The sequence below is a fragment of the Saccoglossus kowalevskii genome, chromosome 12 (assembly GCF_978046115.1).
Source record: "Saccoglossus kowalevskii chromosome 12, keSacKowa6.1, whole genome shotgun sequence".
Classification (NCBI taxonomy): domain Eukaryota; kingdom Metazoa; phylum Hemichordata; class Enteropneusta; family Harrimaniidae; genus Saccoglossus; species Saccoglossus kowalevskii.
In genome coordinates, this window is record NC_140652.1 from 24,452,998 (window position 1) to 24,475,407 (window position 22,410).

The following is a 22,410-nucleotide window of genomic DNA, read 5'->3' on the forward strand; positions in this document are numbered from 1 at the left end:
TTTTGACTTCATTAAAAAATAAAATCGTTTTTGTAGGATGGAAACTTTTTGAGGTCAAAACCCCCCACCCCCAAACTAAAGGAAATAAGTTTTTTATCCGACATCGATCTTTTGACGTCGTCCCTTACCGAGACCATCTTAGCGTAACCAGTAACAACAGCGCCACCAACAACTGAATTCATCAAAAGCTCAAACCTTTTGTTTATTTCTCGCAAACCCACACCAATTGCGAGACTTCGACGTGATTTCATCCGCCATTTTGAAAAAATATTCACAACGTGAGTTGCCAAAATGAAAGACGTCTCCGGTTTTTTAAGCGAACAGCAAAGTAGTTCGAGTCCGGAGGTAGCCGCCGAATGGGCTAAGCTTGAAGAACTGTATAACAAAAAGTGAGTGGTATTTAAGAATGTTTATGCATAAGTTCTCGATTCTCTATTTTACGTTGTCTGGCCCAAACACAATCTCCATAGAGAATATGTTAGTCTTGGTACATCACTGTTTTGAAAACAGAATCTCCAAAAAGCCGACTGGTAAGTAATTACTTTTTTGTGAGGATATCCAATTGTTTTAGGCAAATATGAGAGTTAAAACTTAGACTAAAATAATCTATTCTGTTCGTGTAAGTAGTTTCTATTTATATTTATCATTGATTCATTATTCAATTGAATTTTGAATTCTTTTTAAATCAATTTTTACATTTCATGTACTTTTATTATTTACTTTATTAATCTGAAAACCTAAATAGAAATGTTAACTCTTTTTCTTGACGGTATTAGTAAAGCATTATTCTATTTTATTCAATTACATTATCAAAATTAAATGGGTGAGTATGACTTCTGTTTATGACTCAATACTGAAAAAGATATTTGTGGTAAAGTTAAAGAAATACGTGTTTTGCTCTTATCAACCATAATCCTAATGCCAAGAAAGTGGAAACACAAAATTTCAAATATTATTTTTGGAATTGCCAGTTTAGATCGCTTTGATGAAAGCTAAAATAAACATTTCAGAATTTTTGCACAATAATTTTTTGAATAAATAATCCAAAACCTGCTACCATGGAAATGTTAGATTGTTCTGTATTATAACCAGTAAATAACTTTCAGAATACTAAAATTTATATAAAATTTATATTAATAAATATAAATTTATATTAATATATTATTTGTGAATTTGATGTCAGTAATGTCATCGAGTATATCGGTAATTTTCAAATGACCTGAACATCTTCCAATCGGCAACCAGATTAGCACTTAAGGAGCAGTACAAAAAAGAATTCCAATAAACAATCTCAATCTCTCGTTTGAATTTGAATCTACACTAATAAATTTAATATTCTCTGAAAAGACTTTTTGAGTGTTTTGTATGAAATTTGTTTTTCATTGATTTTTGATGTGTTGGATATGAAGTACAGGATAAAAAGGTATATTCGCTGGATTTTATTTTCAGTGATTCATCCCTTTTAATAGCCAAAATAAGTTCCAACTAAAAAAAAAGTATTTTAGAGTATAGTGAACTTGGTGAATTATTTTTGTTTTTTCTTTGCAGACTTTGGCATCAGCTGACATTACATCTTCTCGTCTTTGTCAAAAATCCATGTTTTGATCAAGGTGATGGATTATTACAGGTATGGTACCGTAGTTGTCAGAGTATAACCCCAAAATTATAGCATTTTACAAGTCATTTATCTGATTATAACAATTGTGAAACACAGCATGACTAGATTGCGCATCGGGATCATTTGCTGCTACGCAATGAAGTTGTGTTTGTTTTTATTTAAAACTTCGTTTAGAATTTACTTTTGTTACCCCAAAACGTACAGACCAATATTCATGTGAAACGCAGGGTCGAATGCTGTTCCACTTAGTAAACACACACCCAAGAGTGATTAGTGACCCCGGGGCCTAACAACCGATCCTCAAGTTAATTTGGACGGCGCTAATCGATGAAGACACTTGTGTACACACGCTGAGTTGTTGAATTAGCATAAATTATTGCTCAGGAGAAGTTTTAACTTTTATCAGTTTTTAAGCTCCCCCCCCCTAATTTCAGTCAATTTGCCCTTTTATTGGGGTTTATACTTGGACAACTATGGTACATTGTATTTGCAGAATGGAATCAGGGAATGAAGGTTGTCCACCATACTTGAACTGCACTGGTGCAAACACTGGATAATATAGACTCAGTAAATACAATAATATCATATTTTATACCACTAACAAACACTCTTGTGTATGTACTTGTTATTTCACAGTTGTATGAACATTTCCTTTCCGACTTTGAACATCGGATAAATGCTCTATCGCTTACAGAGTTGGTAGTTATCATCATCAAACAAATTAAAGGTGGGTGTGACATTAAATTGAAAAGTAGATAGCATCGTCGTCATAATCTTATTATTATACAAGAGTTGATACAATCGGGATACCAGAAATAAAAACAAATGGGATCATTGGATGATTTTAAGGTAGAGATGCAGTTTATTTGGCTTGCTTTTTAATTGAGTAATTAGACAATGAAGATGGTATTATATATCCAACATGTTATATATTTTCTGAAAGCTTATTATACAAACTTTGTAAAACTTGTCTTTATTTTAAATATCCAGAATGCGTTTTTGATTTTGGGTCAAAAATATGCTTTTTTGGACAAAAGTGGTTTAAAAAAAATTAGCTTAAAAACTTCAAGTCCGTTTGTGGGTAAAATTACATCACTGGATACCTTGGTATACTACTAATTCAAATGCGTCCACTCATCTCTCTAACGACTTTCAAAGTCGCACAGCATGACCTCAAAGTTCACTCTTTTCTATTTTTGCATAATTTATATATCCATGTTAATTGCGGACTTGTTATTTTTGTTCCACTCGCCGTAATAAACTGTCCGGACGCATTTTGAAGGGGGAACACCTTGTCAATAATGTGTGAAAATTTCGAGGCAAATGGTCAAAGCGTCTATCAGCTATTTTAATTTAAAACCCAAGAATTCACCAAAAATAGAAGACGAGAAAAAGGCTAATTTGCATATTTGCGCGTTAAACCGGGAATTACTGCTTTGTCATACTTTGTCATACTTTCTAGACTATTGAAATTGAAAGTTAACGTATAGACATAGACATTTTATGTAAAATCGTTGGAACAGAACAACTGCTCTTGAATATATAAATCAGAAACACGTCATTCATACCAGTGTTTTGATGGGGTCGGTAAAAACACGTGGCAATGCCCAGTAAATATGACGTCATCTCATGAATTATTAAACAGGGGGCGGTCCCAGGAAGGTGACCTTTTATCATGATCAAAACATCATGGCTTCTCTTCGGTGTATTTTCAATAAAAAATCTACGAGTATTTCAGAGCCTATGGTTTACCGTGAAGAGTACAAAGTGGGATATTAAATTATTTATCCTTGATGATTTTTATGTAGTATTGAGAACCAACTCCAGGAAGCGAACGCACAATAATGAATAATCGCGTAATCCTAGAATCGAAACGCGAGGCACAGAAGTTTTGTTTATCGTTTCCAATCCATTTTCCCCACTGCAACATATTTGTTAAAAGAAATATTTGAATTCTGGTCGTTTTTAAGGAGGCATTTTTTTATTTTTTCCGATTTTGGCAACGCCTTATTCAGGGATTTTCTAAGACAGTCGCAGACAATCAGCGCACGGATGTACGTACAAAACATGCTGTTGTACTACCGGCGACGGTCGCCTGCAAGAAGAGAGCTCCAGCTCCTAACGTAAAAGTTTTAAAATTTCGACCGGTTTTAAATAATTAGTGTTGGAAATCTGACATGTTTTAAGAGTGCAAAATTAAGGTGCATTTTCGAGCGGTCGAAATTTTTCTGAATAGAAATCGGCAAATGAAAAAAATTGGAGTGCTAAACAGTGTGCTTCGTTAGTTTAAAAAAATGGAATGTCCGTCAAATTGACGTAAACTTCCCCATTTTTCACGGAAAAAGCAAAGGTCGTGGCCGAGTTGCAGGCTAAAAAACTCAAAAATCAAAACAAAATCATCAATCAGTAAGTATTATGACAAGGAAAACAAAACATCAGACGCGGAGAAGCAGTCAGCGCATCAAAAGAGTTGTTACCGTAATGTATCAAGTTACCTTTTCATTGAAATTATTTGGTTGTTTTCAATTAATTTTAGCGTACATCTGCAATTTATTTTAGCATTGTCAGTTGTTTGCTTCATTGAATTAAACGGAGTTCGTCCGGTTGCAAACAAAGCTGTCTCGCACCACCTAGCAAAACTTGCGAATGATCGAAGTACAGGTACCCATTGGACAAAAGATACACAAAAGTTTGTATCTCCCCGACCCAGTGCAATATATCCGGTTAGAATCAAAGCTCACGTGTCCCTTATTTGAGGGACCAGATTCTGCCGTAAATTCGGGATGGGATTTCGAAAAAAAATAAAATGGGACTTTTAAGGTGTATTTTGGCGTCATTTTCGAACATTTCAATCATTCCTGATGCCTAAAATAGAGTATAAGTTTTACCGTAGTCATTGACGCCTATTCAAGAGTATGATGTTTATTGTGACTAGCGTGAATGGGTTAGCTTCGTTTCGACAATGAGCTGTTATCACTGTAAACAATGTTAAATTATTCCTCACATGCTCAGTTTATTTTTTGAGAACAATTATTTAAAAATAAAATCTCTCAGTCAATCAGAAACTCAGATTCATGCCTTCAGGGAAAGTCATTTTTGGACGCTCACATCGATTTTGTTTTTCGTTCGGTGGGCTGATGCCTTCAGTGTAGCTTTTGCCTCTTCCGACATAGAAATCATTTGAATCTTCTTTCTACCTCTCTTTCTTTTCACACCACGCATAATGTAATGATAAAAATTAGGAAAAAACGCTGAGGAAATATAATGTTTGGTTTGCTAGCGAGCGAGAACTGATTTGAGAATAATTGCACATGCGCGTGAATTAAATGAACTATGACCCGTACAATCTCGATTTGCATATTGTCAATCAAAGATCCGGTTATTTGGTTACTCATGCAAATTAGGCAATTGGACATAAACATTGCCACGTGTGAGTGTTTTTTATTTTTAACCAGAAAATAAACAGCAATTTTAACGGTGTTCCAATAAGAATTCATTGGTCAAATTTTCACAGAATGTTCTTTAGATAAAAATCTATATAAAAAACGAAAAAAAATATTTTTGATTGAAATTCACAAATAAACTGCATCTCTACCTTAACAAGATATAAGAGTTCAAATGTCATAGAAAATGGTGAGAGTTTGCATTTTACACTAATTTTAATGGATTATTTATTCATATCTCAAAATTTATGTGGTAGTTGCTTCATCTGTTTTACATAAATTTTAAAAATTCCCCATAAATGTAATATATAAGCTAAATTTACATGAACACTGAAAAGAAGGACAATACTAGTAGTGGTGAACACCTTTGCCAGCAATCACCACTGTCTTTATTTGTCTCTGCAAGGGTGGCACTTCAATTCATTTATTGTGAAGTATATCATCTATTTATAAATAAAGTAATTTCATAATAACAGTTCGTCTTCATTCAGTAGGTAGAAAAGTACTCCCATAAAAAAAAACCTTGTTTGTGTTTTAGAGATTTTAGGTATACCAAACTTGCCTTGATTTTTAGCACATCGTTTCTGATGCTGTTATATAATATTATTATACATCTGTCACCGTTACGCTATAGATTGCCATAATTTTGCAGTATTTCGGGTGTATTTTCATCCTACCATATTAGGAAATGCGAATTTCAAATATGGAATGATTACACACGTAAGCGTCCTCTAATAATAAAAACAAATGTGGCTGCCACCAGGGTTTGACTGGACTCCACACAAAGGAGTTCGCTGATACGTTATGGATTTCGGTATTCCCATGATGTATCGTTTGAAAGGAAAAGATGTATAATAATACGGTTATTACAAGGATACCTCAAAGTATGCACTAAGACAGTACACCGTCACGCCGACCTCTGCTGCTCGTCGGTCAATGCTTCCGTTGTACTCTCTTCGTGCAAACTTTGAGGTATTCTCGTAATAACCTCATATTATTGTAACTATCCATGGAGGCCTATATCAGGCGATGTGTTACTGTTTTACATAGTCACATGTACTCTGGTTTCTCGTCTGAAGATTAGTGTGGTGAGAACACTTCTGATATTTTTCTCGATATGTCAGTTCACTGAATTTTGTATTGTATTACTTACAGATCCTGATGAATCAGTTGCATTCCTTGAAAAAATAAAAGAGAAGGTAAATGATTGCTAAATTGCACTCTGAGATCATTCCTGTAGTTTTATTAGGGTCTTATACGTATATGTAATATTTGATGATCGGAACTTGAATTATTGACTAATTTTTAGCGATTTTCAGTGCATAAAAATGTTGGCAATCATTTGATGTACAATTTTGATTGATTGTTCAAAATCCATTTGCTAAATTTTGTTTATATTATTCCAAATCTGGCCTGCAGTAATTTGAAATATTGGCAAATATTTTCAGCAATTTGTGCATATTCATCGCATCTAATACTTCACCTAATTACACCCCAATAAAACAAATCTTTATTGTAAACTCTCTTGTTTAACTTCAAAATGCATTCAAGTGAAAAATGTCTTTTTAGCGAATTTAGCGAGAGAACTAATTCGCTAATTTAAGATGTCGCTAATGACTTCATTATAAATTCAAAATGGCGGACCAACGTCTTTTTCTCCACATACACACTTTGTAAACAACACAGAAAACATAATCTGGAGGGCTTCCTCATTACACTTGACATTTTTTTTTTGCGCATTTGTTTTGGCAGGCGACAGACAAGTATTATGAAAACAGGAAATCAACAAAGAGAGATTCGCTAAATCAACATTTCGCTATTGTGCCATTTTACCACTATTTGCTAAAATAGTATGTCGCTTTTTCAACATGTTTTCCAGTATTTACTTTGATTTGAATTTTATAGGTCAAGGCAAATGAAGAAGCAGTTATATTATGCATGACAGCCATGGCTATTATTAAGCTGCGGACTGGGAAATTAGAGGAATGCAAGGTCAGTGTTACATGTGTGTAGGTCTTGCATTTGTACAGTATATACAACTGAGATGGTGACCGCTTTTATAGGACCACATTGCCATAGTGACCACATTGCCATAGTGACCACATTGCCATAGTGACCACATTCAGAGATGACTAGCATTTGATGGTGACAGAATGACAATCTTATTCAAATTGTTGATCATCTACTTATATTCAAAACTAAAGTTGTCAGCGAATTAGAGATGATACGGAGATGGGTAGCTGAAGTATTTTCTTGGATGTAAATTCTTATAGGATTCACATGTGATTACAAACATTTATGTTGTGTTATGTTTGAATATTACTAGTAATATAATGTTAAAATGTCTGTGTAATAAATTATGAGTGCTCTATAAACTAGTAAATTGTGAATAAATTTGACACATCTTTGCATCTCAGTCCACTATAACTGATATCTTTATCAGTCCCCGTTCGTACGAAGTCCGAAAACAGGGACTTATAATTCGGTCTCCGTCCGGAGTCATATTTCAGAATCCTTTGGACCGATTCCGTTCATTCTTTGCATGTGCATGTGCCTAGTACTTTATGTGGGACATATGCACATGCAGTGGTTTAGCGATTCGATTTAAAATGGCCGACTGGCAGCCATCTTGTTTTTTTGAAAATGTTGTTTTTTGGACATGCTTTGTCAGTTTTCATTCAAACTTGGTACATAAATTATACCATGTCCATGACAATTTCTTTCACAATTGGATCAAAGATGGCCGACTGGCAGGCATCTGACCCTTTGGCCTTACTACTATATTTTTAGGATTTATGTACAATTTTCATTCGTATTTGGTACATACATCATACATGTCACTTTGTTTCATAATCAGATCAAAGATGGCCGAATAATGGCTGTTTTTATTTGTGGCCATATTACTATATCTCTGTCACCCATGTATCATTTTCTTTGATATTTAGTATGTCATAAATGGATACATGTACATGTCAATTCAATTTGCAATTTTTATCAAATTTTGCCGACTGGCGTCCATCTTTTTTGTTTAAAATGTGATAACTTGGACATGATTTCATGTGCGATCTATGTTTTTCTTTGCTATGTCCCAAACCGGAGGGGTCGTCACGCAACACATGTTCGAACTTGATGTAAATAATCTGTTGTATACGCCACTTGGGACTCAAGTTTCAAGGATATGTTTGGACAACCCCTCCACTTTAATATGACGAGCACAAAGAGAACTTTCAAAAATTTAATGGGGACTGTGTCATTTTCAATGCCTTGTTTATTCATATTTCAAACAAAAATCCAAATATAAAATTGATCACATTTCAAACAAAAACTCAAATATAAATGATACATCTTTTTTTATTAATAACATTTTAAACAAGCACATGTCTATGCATTTGTGTATTTAATTAACAGTAGTACCTAAACTAATTGGTAGTGAACATATGTGTTTTTCATAACATGTTATTTAATTTTCTATACCTCTAGGTAATTGTATTAGAAGCAGGTAAATTACTTGAGAACATTGATGGCGTAACAACTGTACACAGTAGATATTATGATGTCACTAGTAATTGTCATAAACTAATGGGTTCCCATGCAGACTACTATCGTGAAGCTTTACGATATCTAGGATGTATAAAAGTTGAGGATATACCTTGTAAGTAGATGATGTGATAATGTCTGTCTATGATTGTATTGATTACTAATGATATAATGATTACTGTAAAATCTGTATTAGAAACTGCGGCTTCTATTAAAATGGTACAATCCAATAGAGGGGGTGCAGCTTCTATTAGAGCATCTACACATATGAGAAATGATGATTTTTTGGTTCCCAATTGTTTAAAAAGAATGGGTGCGACTTCTATTAGGGATGCGGCTTCTAATACAGATTTTACGGTATATCTTGTAAAATATTAATGTTTTGCTGCTAGATTAATTCACAATTTTGAGAACACTCTGACAACATTTTGTTCTGAAGAACACCAGTGATAAGTAAACTGCAGTTCCCATCCTTGTGGACAGTGTTTCCCCTAGAAGTATGAGAATAATAGCCAAGTGGCTATTGCAACCTCCAAAACATTAGCCAAAAATAATTTTCTATAGCCAGTTCCTGTCACATAGAAGCTGACAAATGAAAACCAGGCTTTTCCACACAAAAAAACTAATTTAACTATAAAAAAAAAAGTGGGACCCTAGAAAGGAGTAAAATTTAAGCATGAAATATAATGCTTATATGAAACACACAACTTTGTGATGTAACTGACTTTTATTAACATGTTCAAGTAATAAAAGTGAACATTAGTATAACAATGTAGTATAACAATATTCTGCAATACAGAAAAAACAAACATTCATTTTCACAATGCAATGTTTAATTAACACCATATAATTCTGATTCACTTAACTTTCAGTGTCTGACACTTGGTCTAGACAATCAGAACTATAGTCTAGTTGCTCATTAATTTCACTTAGAGTGTGTTGTAATTGTCTTACATTGGTGGCCATACTCTGCACATTATTGAACACCTCAGTTGTTGGGACACTACTATGAATTCTTCTTTGTTTCTGACTGTACCAAACAGCATAAGCAGAATGGAAATCAAAATTTGTAAGTGCTGGACCATTTAGTCTAATGTTCATTAAAACACTTACATTTTCCACATTGAGCCTATTTCTAAGCTTAGTTATGCACATATTATATGCACTGTAGCCCTGTTCACATTCAGCAGTTGACTTTGGAATGGTTAGACAATCTGCACCAATTTTGCAAGGTTTGGATAAATTTTTTTATAATATATGAGCAAATACTTTCCAAATTGTTCAAAGTTCATGCCTTTACAGCCAGGTAATAAAGTCCTTAGATTGATCCAATCATTCCTTGTATCTACTGGATGAATTAGTGGGGCAAAAACAGTACCAGATTGCAATACCTTCTCAGTACCATAATGCTCTACTAATATATCAATTTCAGAAAAACCAAAATCTAAAAGTTTCTCCTTATTGTTAGGGAGAGTATCTGGTTCAAAAATACTGAATGCTTTAAGAAAAACCAGTATCTGGAAACCTAGTGGCAATATTATCTGCCAATTTCACAATAAATTGGGTTCGTACTGAATTAAAATCATTTCTCTGTTTCTTACTGTCTTGAATTGTACGACTCTTATAAAGAAATGAATCACCCTCACTTGTTGTTGGAATTGCCTCAAATAAAGTTTTCAAATTACTTCCATCAATAGACTTCATTGCAACAACAGAATCTATAGTTGACTGTATATCGCTTGAAACTGATGAAAATGTAACATTTCTGCTCTGAGATAAAAGCTTGATAAAATACAGTGCATCGGAAAGAAAACAAGATGTGGCTAGAAATTTGCAGTTAGACACTGACTTTAAAAGACCTGATGCACATGGATCACCCTTTTCACTCTGTTCTATAAAGCATGTTATCAGTGAATCAAAACATCACTATAGCATCAACAGCCCCACTAAATAAACGCCAACGTGTATCAAATACTTGCTTAAACCTTCTTTTGGCATCACCCAGTATGTGCTGTATTTTCTTTAGTTTGCTATGTGGTTAGGCATTTATTATTTCTTGGTATTTTTTAAGGTATGGTATAGATTTTGTAGCTTGGGATGCAGCCAAGGCTAAGTGATGGGCTACACAATGTACAGACACTATAAAAGGATTTTGCTCTTTTACTCGTGCAGCAACTCCAGACTTTTTGCCTGTAAACACTGATGCACCATCACTACCTAGTGAAGTAAAATGTTCAAATCCTTTCATTTTAATGATTTCCAAAAGTTTCTCTGTTATTGTTTCAGCATCACCACTGTCTAACTCAACAACTGTTAAAAAGTTAGTTATCAACAAAACGTATATAAACAATCAGGGTTTTATCAACAGAAACATCTGTAGACTCATCAGACAAAATAGCATAAAACTCAGCCTCCTTAACATCTTCTCCCATCTTGTTATTTATTACATCAGCAATAGATGCTTGAAAACCTTCTATACTGCTGGAGTGCTCATATGTTGTTCGATCATCACACTTCAAATTCTGGATGGATTCAAATCCCTAAAAAATTCAAGTTTAATAAAAAAAATCATTTTAGTTTTGTTTTAAAATTGACAAATTATCAACAAAAAATTACTAAATAAACTAGGTAATGGCAAGTGAAGAGATAAAACATTCTTAGTAATATATTACGTACCTGTTCCTTCAAAAACTGATTCATAGATGTCAATTTTACATTGGCGATATTTTCCTTGGCGAACCAGTACACGCTGCGTAGAGCTGCCAATACAGCAGGCTCCGCTTTGGCAAACAAATTTTTCATTGCATGCTTCATATCTCGTGATGAAAATTTATCTTGCATTGCTTGTTTATGATCCCTTGTCGATGCATGTTTCTTCATTGTCAAGTTTCAGTTTATCACATCCATTAGTAAAGATATTTCGTTTACTTGTTTCTTTACAAAATTTACAAAACATCAAGTTCTTCGTGTAATCAAGTTCTAGCCACGGGTATGATTTAACCCAGTCATCACGCATACCTCGGTTGACGCGACTTCCCATTTTCCTGCTACTTTCAGGACCTTGATTTTTCTTAGGTTTATCGTCCGTTGCGACATTTATTTGAACTTTGTTATCAGACTTGTCTTTTTTTGAAGGAGGTGGTTTTACTTGTCCTTCTACGAAAGTGTCAAGCGTACCCTGATAAATTCATTTGCTACAAGCGGAGCCTTGCATATTGGCAGCCATTTTAAAAGAATGTTATGATGACGTCATTCATATAATACAGCGCACGCTATTGAATAACAAACGGAATGAAGTCACAGGATACCCAATTGGAAACAGCCTTACAAAATAGAGTTGTTTTATGATAATTAGTGTTTACGTGTTTCGTTTTTTTTCACGTGGAAATCTTTCTGGGCAGGCAAACAGAAAAAGTTCACACATTTTTGTTATAATTTTAGCAATCGCCAAATGACGAATTGGGGAAACTTTTCATTAGCCATTCTGATTTTTTTTTCGCCACTTGGCGATCGGTAGCAGAAACACTGCTTGTGGACAGGATTTATACAATGCAGTGTCATTGACGGGAATCCTCGTCAGAAAATTATTTCAGAGGTTGAAGCCAGAGATTGCGCATATACTGCTTCCCTTACCCTCCAATATTAAAAAAGTACCTTCACCAGAGTACAAAAAGGGGTCCCATTTGTACACAGAATACATTGCGAGTTCCAGGTCATTTTCTCATCTGGACTTACTACAATGCTAGCACAATTCCTGCTGGGAGCCCTATGCTCCGTGTCTAGGTCCCTAGTTTTACTTGTAATTGAACTCACTTTACTTCCTACACACTTCATTACTGCAACATTTGCTTTTGAAAGCTCATCTTCGTGCTTCTGTTTACAAGATCCATTTACATCCTCAGTGTCATCACAACTGTACTCCCATCTGAATTGTATTCTCCATATTCCATTCTGATTTCTCCTGTCTTGACTTCCTTGTTAAATTGTCGCAGCCAGGGGGCTTTTCTGGCTTCCGGATTTCACACCTCATTTCTATGCTTTTAGATACTGTAATAACACTGTTGTTTTGTTTTTCAGCTGATGAACAGAAAGATAGAGCTTTCAATCTTGGGCTAGCAGCATTATTAGGAGATGGTGTATATAATTTTGGAGAACTTGTGAGTTTTTAATTTATGCATGCCTAGTTGTCTTGTGTTGTACCAAATAGAAATTAACAATACCTCTATAAAGCACAAGCTCTAACCTTGTCTTAGTATCAAAGTATGAAAACGGAAACTTATAACTAAACTTCTAATCATCCACATCTATATCTCAGCAAAACTAAAAACTTATCAGCTACATTTAAATTATAATTAATATTAGTACTTTAACAGTGTATCTATAATAATATAAACACTAAACTCAAATGAACTCTCTATATATTTATTTTCTGTTATTTTCAGTTGGCTCATCCTGTCTTGGACTCGTTGAAAGAGACTGACAAAATCTGGCTGGTTGACTTGCTGTTTGCTTTTAATAGTGGTAACTTAGAAAGATACGAGTCTCTCAAACCACAGTGGAAACAACAGGTAAGTGCCCTAATAGCCATACATGCATCTTTTATATTTCACTATCAATGTCTTTATTCATGCCTTGTACATGTATACTGGGACTGATACGTAGCCCTGGAAAATAGTGTTTAAGAATAATTTAATTAAGAAATATAATTTATTTTGCTTTCCAAATATCCAACTGTCCATAGTGGCTACATGTGATATGCTATGTAAAGAACTCCTGGACGAATAGAGCCACAGAGCATTCTATCCAAACAAGCTACAGGGTATAGCCCCCTCTAGTGGTATATAAGGCCTCATTTGTTCCACTGTATTTTTTGGTTGTATACAAATAATATAGAATTAAGAAATTTGAGTGAATGGAAAGAAAATTTTCACTTCCAAGTTGTCAAAAAGGTAACTTTACCTACTGGATTACATGTATGTGACAAGTTGCAACTGTGTTCCCCTCTCAAAATAGGAGTCATATTACTCCATTCTGTTATGGTGACCAATGTATTTACCACTTGCTCTATTTTCTTCCAAGCCTGATCTTGCAGCTAGTGAGATGAATCTACGGCAAAAAATCTCCCTACTTTGCTTAATGGAGATGACTTTTACAAGACCAGCCAATCACAGAAATCTTGCTTTTGATGAAATTGCAAAGGAAGCTAGGTTGCCTGTTGGTGAGGTGAGTTTTCATAGGAAGTTAGGTTGCCTGTTAGTGAGGTGAGTTTTCATAGGAACTTAGGTAGCCTGTTAGTGAGGTGAGTTTTCATAAGAAGCTAGGTGGCCTGTTAGTAAGGTGAGTTTTTATAGCAAGTTAGGTTGCCTGTGTGTGAGGTGAGTTTTCATAAGAAGCTAGGTAGCCTGTTAGTGAGGTGAGTTTTCCTAGAACGCTAGGTTGCATCAATTGGGATGAGTTTTCCTAGGAAGTTAGGTTGTCTGTGTGTGAGGTGAGTTTTTATAGCAAGTTAGGTTGCCTGTGTGTGAGGTGAGTTTTCATAAGAAGCTAGGTAGCCTGTTAGTGAGGTGAGTTTTCCTAGAACGCTAGGTTGCATCAATTGGGATGAGTTTTCCTAGGAAGTTAGGTTGTCTGTGTGTGAGGTGAGTTTTTATAGCAAGTTAGGTTGCCTGTGTGTGAGGTGAGTTTTCATAAGAAGCTAGGTAGCCTGTTAGTGAGGTGAGTTTTCCTAGAACGCTAGGTTGCATCAATTGGGATGAGTTTTCCTAGGAAGTTAGGTTGTCTGTGTGTGAGGTGAGTTTTTATAGCAAGTTAGGTTGCCTGTGTGTGAGGTGAGTTTTCATAAGAAGCTAGGTACCCTGTTAGTGAGGTGAGTTTTCCTAGAAAGCTAGATTGCATCAATTGAGATGAGTTTTCCTAGTAAAGTTAATTTTGATAAGAAGCTAGGTAGCCTCAATTATTCAAGTGATTTTATTTTTGTAAAAAGCAACGTACAGCATACCATTGGATTTGACCAGAATATTTCTCATAATATACACAAGATCAGTGACTGTAAAAAGTTTTCTTCTTCATTTCCACAGGTTGAACATTTAGTCATGAAAGCGCTATCATTAGGTTTGGTTAAAGGTTCCATTGATGAGGTTGATAAAAAAGTGCACATGACATGGGTCCAGCCACGAGTACTAGATCTGCAACAGGTAAATATACTCTCCATTAGAAGTGAACCTTCAGTAGACATGTAGAAATATAGAAATCTTCTGCTAGATTGCTTGAATTTATGAACAACAATGATAAAGTACTTGAGTAATCGTTAGTTATTTAATACCCCCAAAACTGAACACTAGTATATCATTTAGCACATCCAATAAAAATGCTCCTGTTTAACACCAGAAAGTTTAAACACCAGAGGGTTGAATGAAATGTCTGTGGCATTTCTTTTGAATACCAACTCAACTACTGTAAAATACTTTATTTTCGCTTGGAATTAATCTTCGCTATTTTCGCTGAAGGGATGATTCAGTGAAAATAATATCCAGCGAATATATCTTTTTTCCTATACTGTAAAGTTACTAATTTTCACTGGGTTTAAATTTCACTGATTTACCATTTCAGGCATATTCAATGGGTTTTAAATTCACAGTTTTATCATTTAGATAATGTGTTCTATGCAAAATTTTACATATTCACTGGGTTTTAATTTAGCGCATTTTCCAGTCAGCGAAATAAGCTAAATTAAAACCCAGTGAATAATTAACCCCTTTACTAGTATTTTACATTTAACACGTCAAAAATCAGTGAAAATAAATTCCATACAATACACCTAAAGTCTTTTCAGCGAAAATTAATTCCAGCTAAAATAAAGTATTTTACAGTATTATATTTTGCTTTATCACTTACTGTAGAAGACTTCACATATCGATGAATGTGGCTAAATCCATGGTTTTAGGGAACGCATAAAATGCCATCAATTTTTGTTATTAGAATATACTTTTTGATATATTAACTATGTGAAAAATAACATATTTACTCTATTAGAAGTGTATATAGTGTATATAGAGTGCAAAATCTCATTTGTTGTATATTGATAAGATTCACTAAAATTTACTTATTTTAACACATTAATAATAGTATTGCTATTTTTAGATTAAATTTTACGATCACAGTAACTTATGATATAATGATAGATGTATAATAAATATGAGGTTATTATGAAAATATACCAAAACATTTTGCACAAGGGCATTTGGGTGATTGTATTAGCAGCTTTTCAAAGCCTGCACAATTTATATACTCAATTAAATTTCAGTATATTTTAATTTAAATATTTTCATACTGAATTCGTAAAACAAAAAATTCGGTGAAAATAAATTCCACACAAGACACCCAAAAAGTCTTTTTCAGCGACAATTAATTCCAGCTAAAATAAAGTATTTTACAGTAAATATATTCTAAATAGGGTAGACATTCAAACATGTCTGTACAGTGTTTTACGAACTAATGAATTATGTTTTTACTGCTATATGTATAATAATATTTAATAATTTATTATAGATTGCAGGTATGCAGCAGCGATTGCAGCATTGGTGTACAGACGTACAAAATATGGAAATGATGGTAGAGGTCAAAGCGCAAGATATACTTACGTAGTTTTTAACAACACTCTTCGTTCATTTAAAATAGTTCTATTTTGGTCCTAAGATTCTGTAACTTTATTGTGAGTTACAAATTGTGGAATTTATTGCATAAATTATGTTAACACACAATTGAAATAGGAAGACTGTCTGGGTTCTTGTTTTGGCAATGTTGTCATCATTGTTGTGTATCGCTTGTTTGTATTCCAGAGTAAACGTGTATTTTCTTCACGCAGATTATCCAAGACTGTTCATGTAACTATTACGTTCCTTTGACCCCTAATAACATACATTTAAATTGAATATTCTCGCCTGTGTATTATTACTCTGTTTATATTTAAATTGTTCTGATTGGTCTAAGGAATGTCAAGCCAGACCCAAGATAACAGCCTCACTCTGATTGGCCAAGATAAAACTAGACAGTAGCCATGTTTCAATTGGTCAGAAAGAATGCAAAGCTCTGCACTAGGTAGTAGTCCCATTCTGATTGGCTAAGAGAATTGACAAGACGTAGATAGTAATAAAACTGTTAACAGAAATATTTAAGTCATTTTTCTCTCCCATATACGTTTTTGTATTGTCACTTGGCATGATATTGATGTAATTCTTACAAAGTTCAATAAACTGTTATTTCTATTGCCTAGATTGCCTTGCTGTGAAATGAACGAGAAAGTAAGATTTTTTGTTGTCCTTATGCATCATGTGTGAATACATTGTTTAAAATTTGAAAAAGTCAGTTGGTATAAAGTTAATGGATTAATAAACATTGAAGTACACACAAACCCAATATGGAAATACACATCAGTCATTGCATCCCTGTACTACCTGATAACATACTTTGACAGTCACTAAAAACTGAATGGGAACTGCCATTTGTCATTGACAATGACTTGTTCATGTGTTGATTGCAGTCAATTTTGCCTTCATACATTGTTATAAAACTCCCAAGAATACAATTCACTTATCACTGTGTATGAAGTAAATGTCCATGCAAAGAATCTTGTAAATAACTCACTTTACCAAGGATCATTTGCAAAAATGCAACACAGTCTAATTCCTTCAACTATGTATTAATGAGTTTTTCCACTTGCATTGGGTAAACCTTTCACGGTCACCAACAAGTAATGTCAAAGAGTAGTTTGCTCGTTGACACCCCACCCCATTCAAGAGTCTCCATGGACACGATTATTCAGAAAAATAAAACTATGGTCAATGACCAGGCTTCACGATTTGACGATTAAGTTTTTGGTGTTTCAAAAACTTTTACTTGTAAGAAATATGAATTACTTCAGTATTGCAACACTGGGGTTCATCCTGAGTAAATAAAAGAATAGAAAAGATATAAACCACGTTCGCCCGTCATGCACTCTCTGAAATTGTTTTCTCGTAAAAGCAGGAACGAAACTACCGTACCAATCACAATTATTATGCAATGAAATACACTTTTTACCTGCATGCATTGTATTTTAATAAATGTCGTCGACACTCAGAAAAACACCCTGGGCCTATACTCGTTAAATGTCCAAAAACAGAGGGGTGATCCGGGCATGCTAAGATGGAAGTGTAAATGACCACACAACCACATAAATCTTGCCTGTTTCTTCCTTTGAAAAGACAAAATTAACACTAAAAAATAATTATGCATTCTTAATTTATTAAATATATAAACTGTATCAGAAAGAAAATAAAATCACTGGCACAATTTTGCAAAGATTTCTCCCCACTCAAATATTTTCTTAGAATATAAAAATATTGCCCTGATTATGTACACCATGGAAGACAAGAATGTGACTTGCATCTTCACTGTTTTAAGAACTGCTGTCAATGAACAGCATGCATGGGACTTATACCATGACATTGCAACAAGTGCCAACAAAAACAGTGTTTGAATTTACACTTAAAATCATTTTTAAATTTCAAGTTGCAATATTGGGGGGAGGGCTGTGTACAAATGTAGTTAAATTGGCAATTAAATATGTGAACATGTGTACAACTCCCTATGACCCCACTAAAAGTCATCGTAACTCCCTGCATCTCCAAAATAATATCAATAGTTGCTTCTGGTGATGATCATATACTCTAAAATGTTTGTGAAATATCACAACATAAAAATATTTTTCATTCATGATGAATAATTATAATTGATATTTATAAGTACATTGTAGCATATGAGGGACAAAGTCCAAAGATGTCTTTTAAATTTGTGAAAGTCTATGCAAAGCTACTTGCAAGATTATGTCACCTGACAGTCAGACCAATCAGAAAACAGCTTGTTTGTTGATAGGTATCAAATTTTGCAAAGCTACTTACAAGATTGTGTCTGATTGGCTATTCCACCCCATTACCTAACTGTCGAACCAATCAGAGAGCAGCTTGTTTGTTGATAGGTTTAAAATTTTCCGATGATCTGTGTTTTACAACCCCAGAATTTTGATAAGTTATCTGAATTGAATTGAAGCAGCACCAGTCATCGAAACATGTCTAATGTGTAAAAAAAGTGTTCACACAAAATTCACATATTACTGTTGTGTTTTAATATGGAGACTACTAGTATAGTAGCAAGCCTGAATTACAGAATGAATCTGAAATATAATTTTATGGTTTTAAAACATTTTGAAAACAATAGTAATAATTTTATAATAAATTATCATAACTACAATGAATACCATTGGAATTCATTGCACTCATGTAGATTGGCTAAAATTTACTACCCAATCAACAATCGGTCATTTTACTAATTCCATTATCTTGTTGGTAAAAAGTGATCTGAATGGCGAGAATTGAAATTCTATTCAGTAGCAGTTTTATACTGTTCATTGCACTGATGGTAAAAAGTAAGCTGGATTGGTGGAGAGCAAGCTACATTGCTCCAATCAGAAGGATTGTCTCATTTGTGCTTTCCCCAAATTGTAAGGTTATCTTGAAGTGCCTTTGTCTTGTATTTGACCTGTGACTGCGGCTCAGAAACAACAGAGTTCTTCTTGGATTTAGCTGATCTTGGCTTTCTACTTGTTTTGACACGACTAGATTTAGATTTCGGGACTTCAGTTGGTTGCCATGGTACTGGATTATAATAACTTGGTATTGGGTAAGCACCAGCATCATAGTAACCTGATGAGAAAGTATGATGAGATATTTCTTGTAAGATTTGGTCAGCTGACCTAAACACAGAGTTGGGTCAATCCATTAAAGAACTTTTATTATAGTGCCTTGCTTCAACAAACTGGAGTAAATGGTACAGGTAACTACCAGGAAAAAAAAATCTGTCTTATTTGCGCATGTTTGCCAAATAAGCATGGCATAATATCCAACAAAAATCTCTAATTTCAATCAAAATTAGTGTTTGTTTACAAATTCATCACATCCAACAACTCTGCCAAAGCCATGTGAGAAAAATAAAGGCCACCTCCTTGCATAATTTTCAAATTCCAAAGAACAAAAGAAAAACCTTAGTTTCTTTTTCGTAAAACAAAATCTTGCAATTAATTATGCTAATGTTTTTCTTGTTATTGAAAAATGTGTTTAAAAACCGTGTTAAAGAAGATTTCAAACATTTGTTTGGTTACATGTTTGTATCCAGTGAGCTGATATTTATATTCATGCCTGATGAATGAAGGAGAGCCCCACAAATGTCACCAGAGAGGGCATTATAGAACGAAAATGAGCAAATTAAAACTTCCAAACCTTGCTGGAACTAATTACCTGTTAATGTACCCATGGTGTAACCAAAACTACTCCTCTGTGGTTTTGGACGATTCTTTGCCTGATCTTTCCATTCATTGTATTTCTCCTCTGCTTTCAGTCTTCTTTCCTTCTCTTCCTCTTCTTTCTTTGCCTGTTTTTCCTTTTCCTTGCGCTTTCTTTCTTTTTCGGCCTCTTTCTTTTTCTCAGTCCACTCCTGGAATTTCTCCTGGAATATAAAATATACATCTTATATATTACTTAGTTGCCATGGTAAACTACTGCTCACAGTGTGACAGCAATTACTAGTACCGTAATACAAACTTTCCCAGACTGCCAAGTAGCATAGATGTTCCTATTTTCTGAATAATGCATCATATTTGCATGGGAGAGCAAAGACATCCAACTTACCGTAGCCTTTTCTTCAATTTTTCTTTTCTCTTCTTTCTGCATCTCCTCCTCAATTCGTTTTTTTCTCAGCTCATTCTTAGTCCGCACTTTCTGCTGAATAGTTTTCTGTTCCGACCACTCTTTATATTTTCCACTTGCTTTTTTTAATAATTCCTCTTTTTCTTTCTTTTTTTCCTCCTCCTGTCTTTGTTTCTCTTCCTCAATTTTCATTGCTTTCTTAACCTTTAGGCGATCTTCCTTCTCTTTTCTAACTAACCACTGTTCCCACGGTGATAACGTGTTTCCATGGTCACTGGATGAGATTGAGCTCTCTGGTGTCTGGATGTTTCTGGTTAAATTGGCTGGTCTGTTATTCAAAGTAAGAAAGATATACCTAGCTTATTAGATTGTTTTTCAGAGTGTACAAGTTGAAAGAACAGATTATACTGTACAACCAATTGATCTCCCTGGTTAACATTGCTTCTTTGCAATTTTCGAGTGCCCCTTGTGGTACTAAATAGAATAATATTTTTTTTTCGTTCTGCTGTTCAATTTACAACTTGGCAAAATTATTCGAGTAGTGCTGAAACTGAAATAAAACTAGGAAAGAACAATTGTTACACTTTCTAAACAAAACCCTGGAGAAAATATTACAACCACTGTCATTTTCAAGTGCGCATACTCATTTTCAGCCAATCAGGCGTGCCGTAACAGCGAGTATTTCCTTGATTTACCCAGAACTCTATGCGAATCCCCCTTGATTCTGGCTGCTGGCCATTTTTGTTCATGAAATCATCGGATATCATCAGAAAACGCGGGATTTGTGCAGTTTTGAATAAAACCAAGTTAGCAATTATGAACAATGGTTATTAACGTAACACCTGATCCTGTCTAAAATTTTTGTTTCGCATTTTAAGGTAAGAAATCGACATTTGAAACCGACAGGGTGTCGATTTACTCGGTGCCGTGTTTCACAACTTGTTTATTTCTATACGTATAGCGGATGATTTTTATTGAAAATTAGTATTTATTGATTTTCAGCCCCCAAGTGACTGTGGTGTGAACCTGTTCAAATTGTACACTGTTTAAAGCCACATTATGGGATCTTCCTGACCAGAAATTTTTTGTTGGAATATTGGCAAAAAATCAGTGCCGTATTCTTCTAGCAGGAATCCACTCATGCAGAATTATTTGTTGATTGGTGTTGATTGATAGAGTACCAATAATTTACACAGATATGGCAGTTACTCCAAAACTGGAAGCTTGCCAGATAACAATTGTGCTTCAGCGCAGCTTATGCTATCTCACATTGAATATTTCTGAAACATACCTCTACTCAACAAAAGTGGTTAATCAATATTTCTTAATTTTTTTTATTATTATTTTGAAAGCTCACTTCGAATCACCTTGACTTCAAGAGATGTTCTACTCACTGTCAGTTCAATGTGGCTTCTGGCTGGGCGAAGTCTAAATGTACAGATTATTATCGATGTTACACTTTTCAGTTTATAGGTATACACGGCGCATGTAGAATATATACATACCTGTCCGATTCGTTTTCATCATCCGTGATACTTCCTGTTGACAGACTTCCGACACTGCTGTGTGATAACACAGACAGTAACGATCTCGTCGAATCCCCTGTAGAATCAAGCGAATACGATCTGCGTGTAGATCTCCTCGATCCACCGCTTCTTTTCGGTGATTCGTCGGTTCGCATAAACCTTCGTGGGTTGGGAGTTGAGTGTGGACGAGTTTCGATATCCAAGCTTTCATCCATAATTTCTCGTTGTAGTGTAACGTCCGTTAGCAACGGTTAGCGTCCCTCGTTGCTCGATCAACGGTTTTGTCAATGAGGCAATTCTTCGACTAGGAGAGAAAGTTGGACGAATATGCAATAAAATCGACACCAAGCGATAAAATACGCTAGTAGGTTCGATAAAAATCTACGGTATCGCAATAGAATGTCGAAATTATGAAGTAAACAGTTTCTGTTTTTTTCCGGAACGTACGCCCATTTGGATCTTGGATCGAAATGTTTCAAAATGGCGCCTAAACCAAGATCTCACGAGAGATAGACGTGAGCGTGATTTCTTCCCACCAAATACTTGGC

The 22,410-nt window shown here is 34.6% G+C and overlaps 2 protein-coding genes across 2 annotated transcripts; one reads left to right on the forward strand and one right to left on the reverse strand.

Annotated features, from left to right (window-relative positions):
• Nucleotides 1-225: 225 nt before the first annotated feature.
• LOC100378218 (26S proteasome non-ATPase regulatory subunit 13-like) lies at nt 226-16,869 on the forward strand. The gene is made up of 11 exons (XM_002734469.4): nt 226-389; nt 1,549-1,627; nt 2,255-2,345; nt 6,217-6,260; nt 6,967-7,053; nt 8,542-8,713; nt 12,676-12,755; nt 13,041-13,166; nt 13,678-13,821; nt 14,676-14,792; nt 16,147-16,869. The coding sequence occupies exons 1-11, from the start codon at nt 292-294 to the stop codon at nt 16,240-16,242; spliced, it is 1,134 nt and encodes a 377-aa protein (XP_002734515.2). The 5' UTR covers nt 226-291; the 3' UTR covers nt 16,243-16,869.
• A 2,159-nt stretch (nt 16,870-19,028) lies between these two features.
• Nucleotides 19,029-22,319, reverse strand: LOC102804282 (uncharacterized). The gene is made up of 4 exons (XM_085506519.1): nt 21,842-22,319; nt 20,319-20,664; nt 19,929-20,136; nt 19,029-19,337 (listed from the first exon to the last, which is right to left on the reverse strand). Exons 1-4 carry the CDS (start codon nt 22,075-22,077, stop codon nt 19,114-19,116), a joined length of 1,014 nt encoding a protein of 337 aa, XP_085362645.1. The 5' UTR covers nt 22,078-22,319; the 3' UTR covers nt 19,029-19,113.
• Between the last annotated feature and the right edge of the window lie 91 nt (nt 22,320-22,410).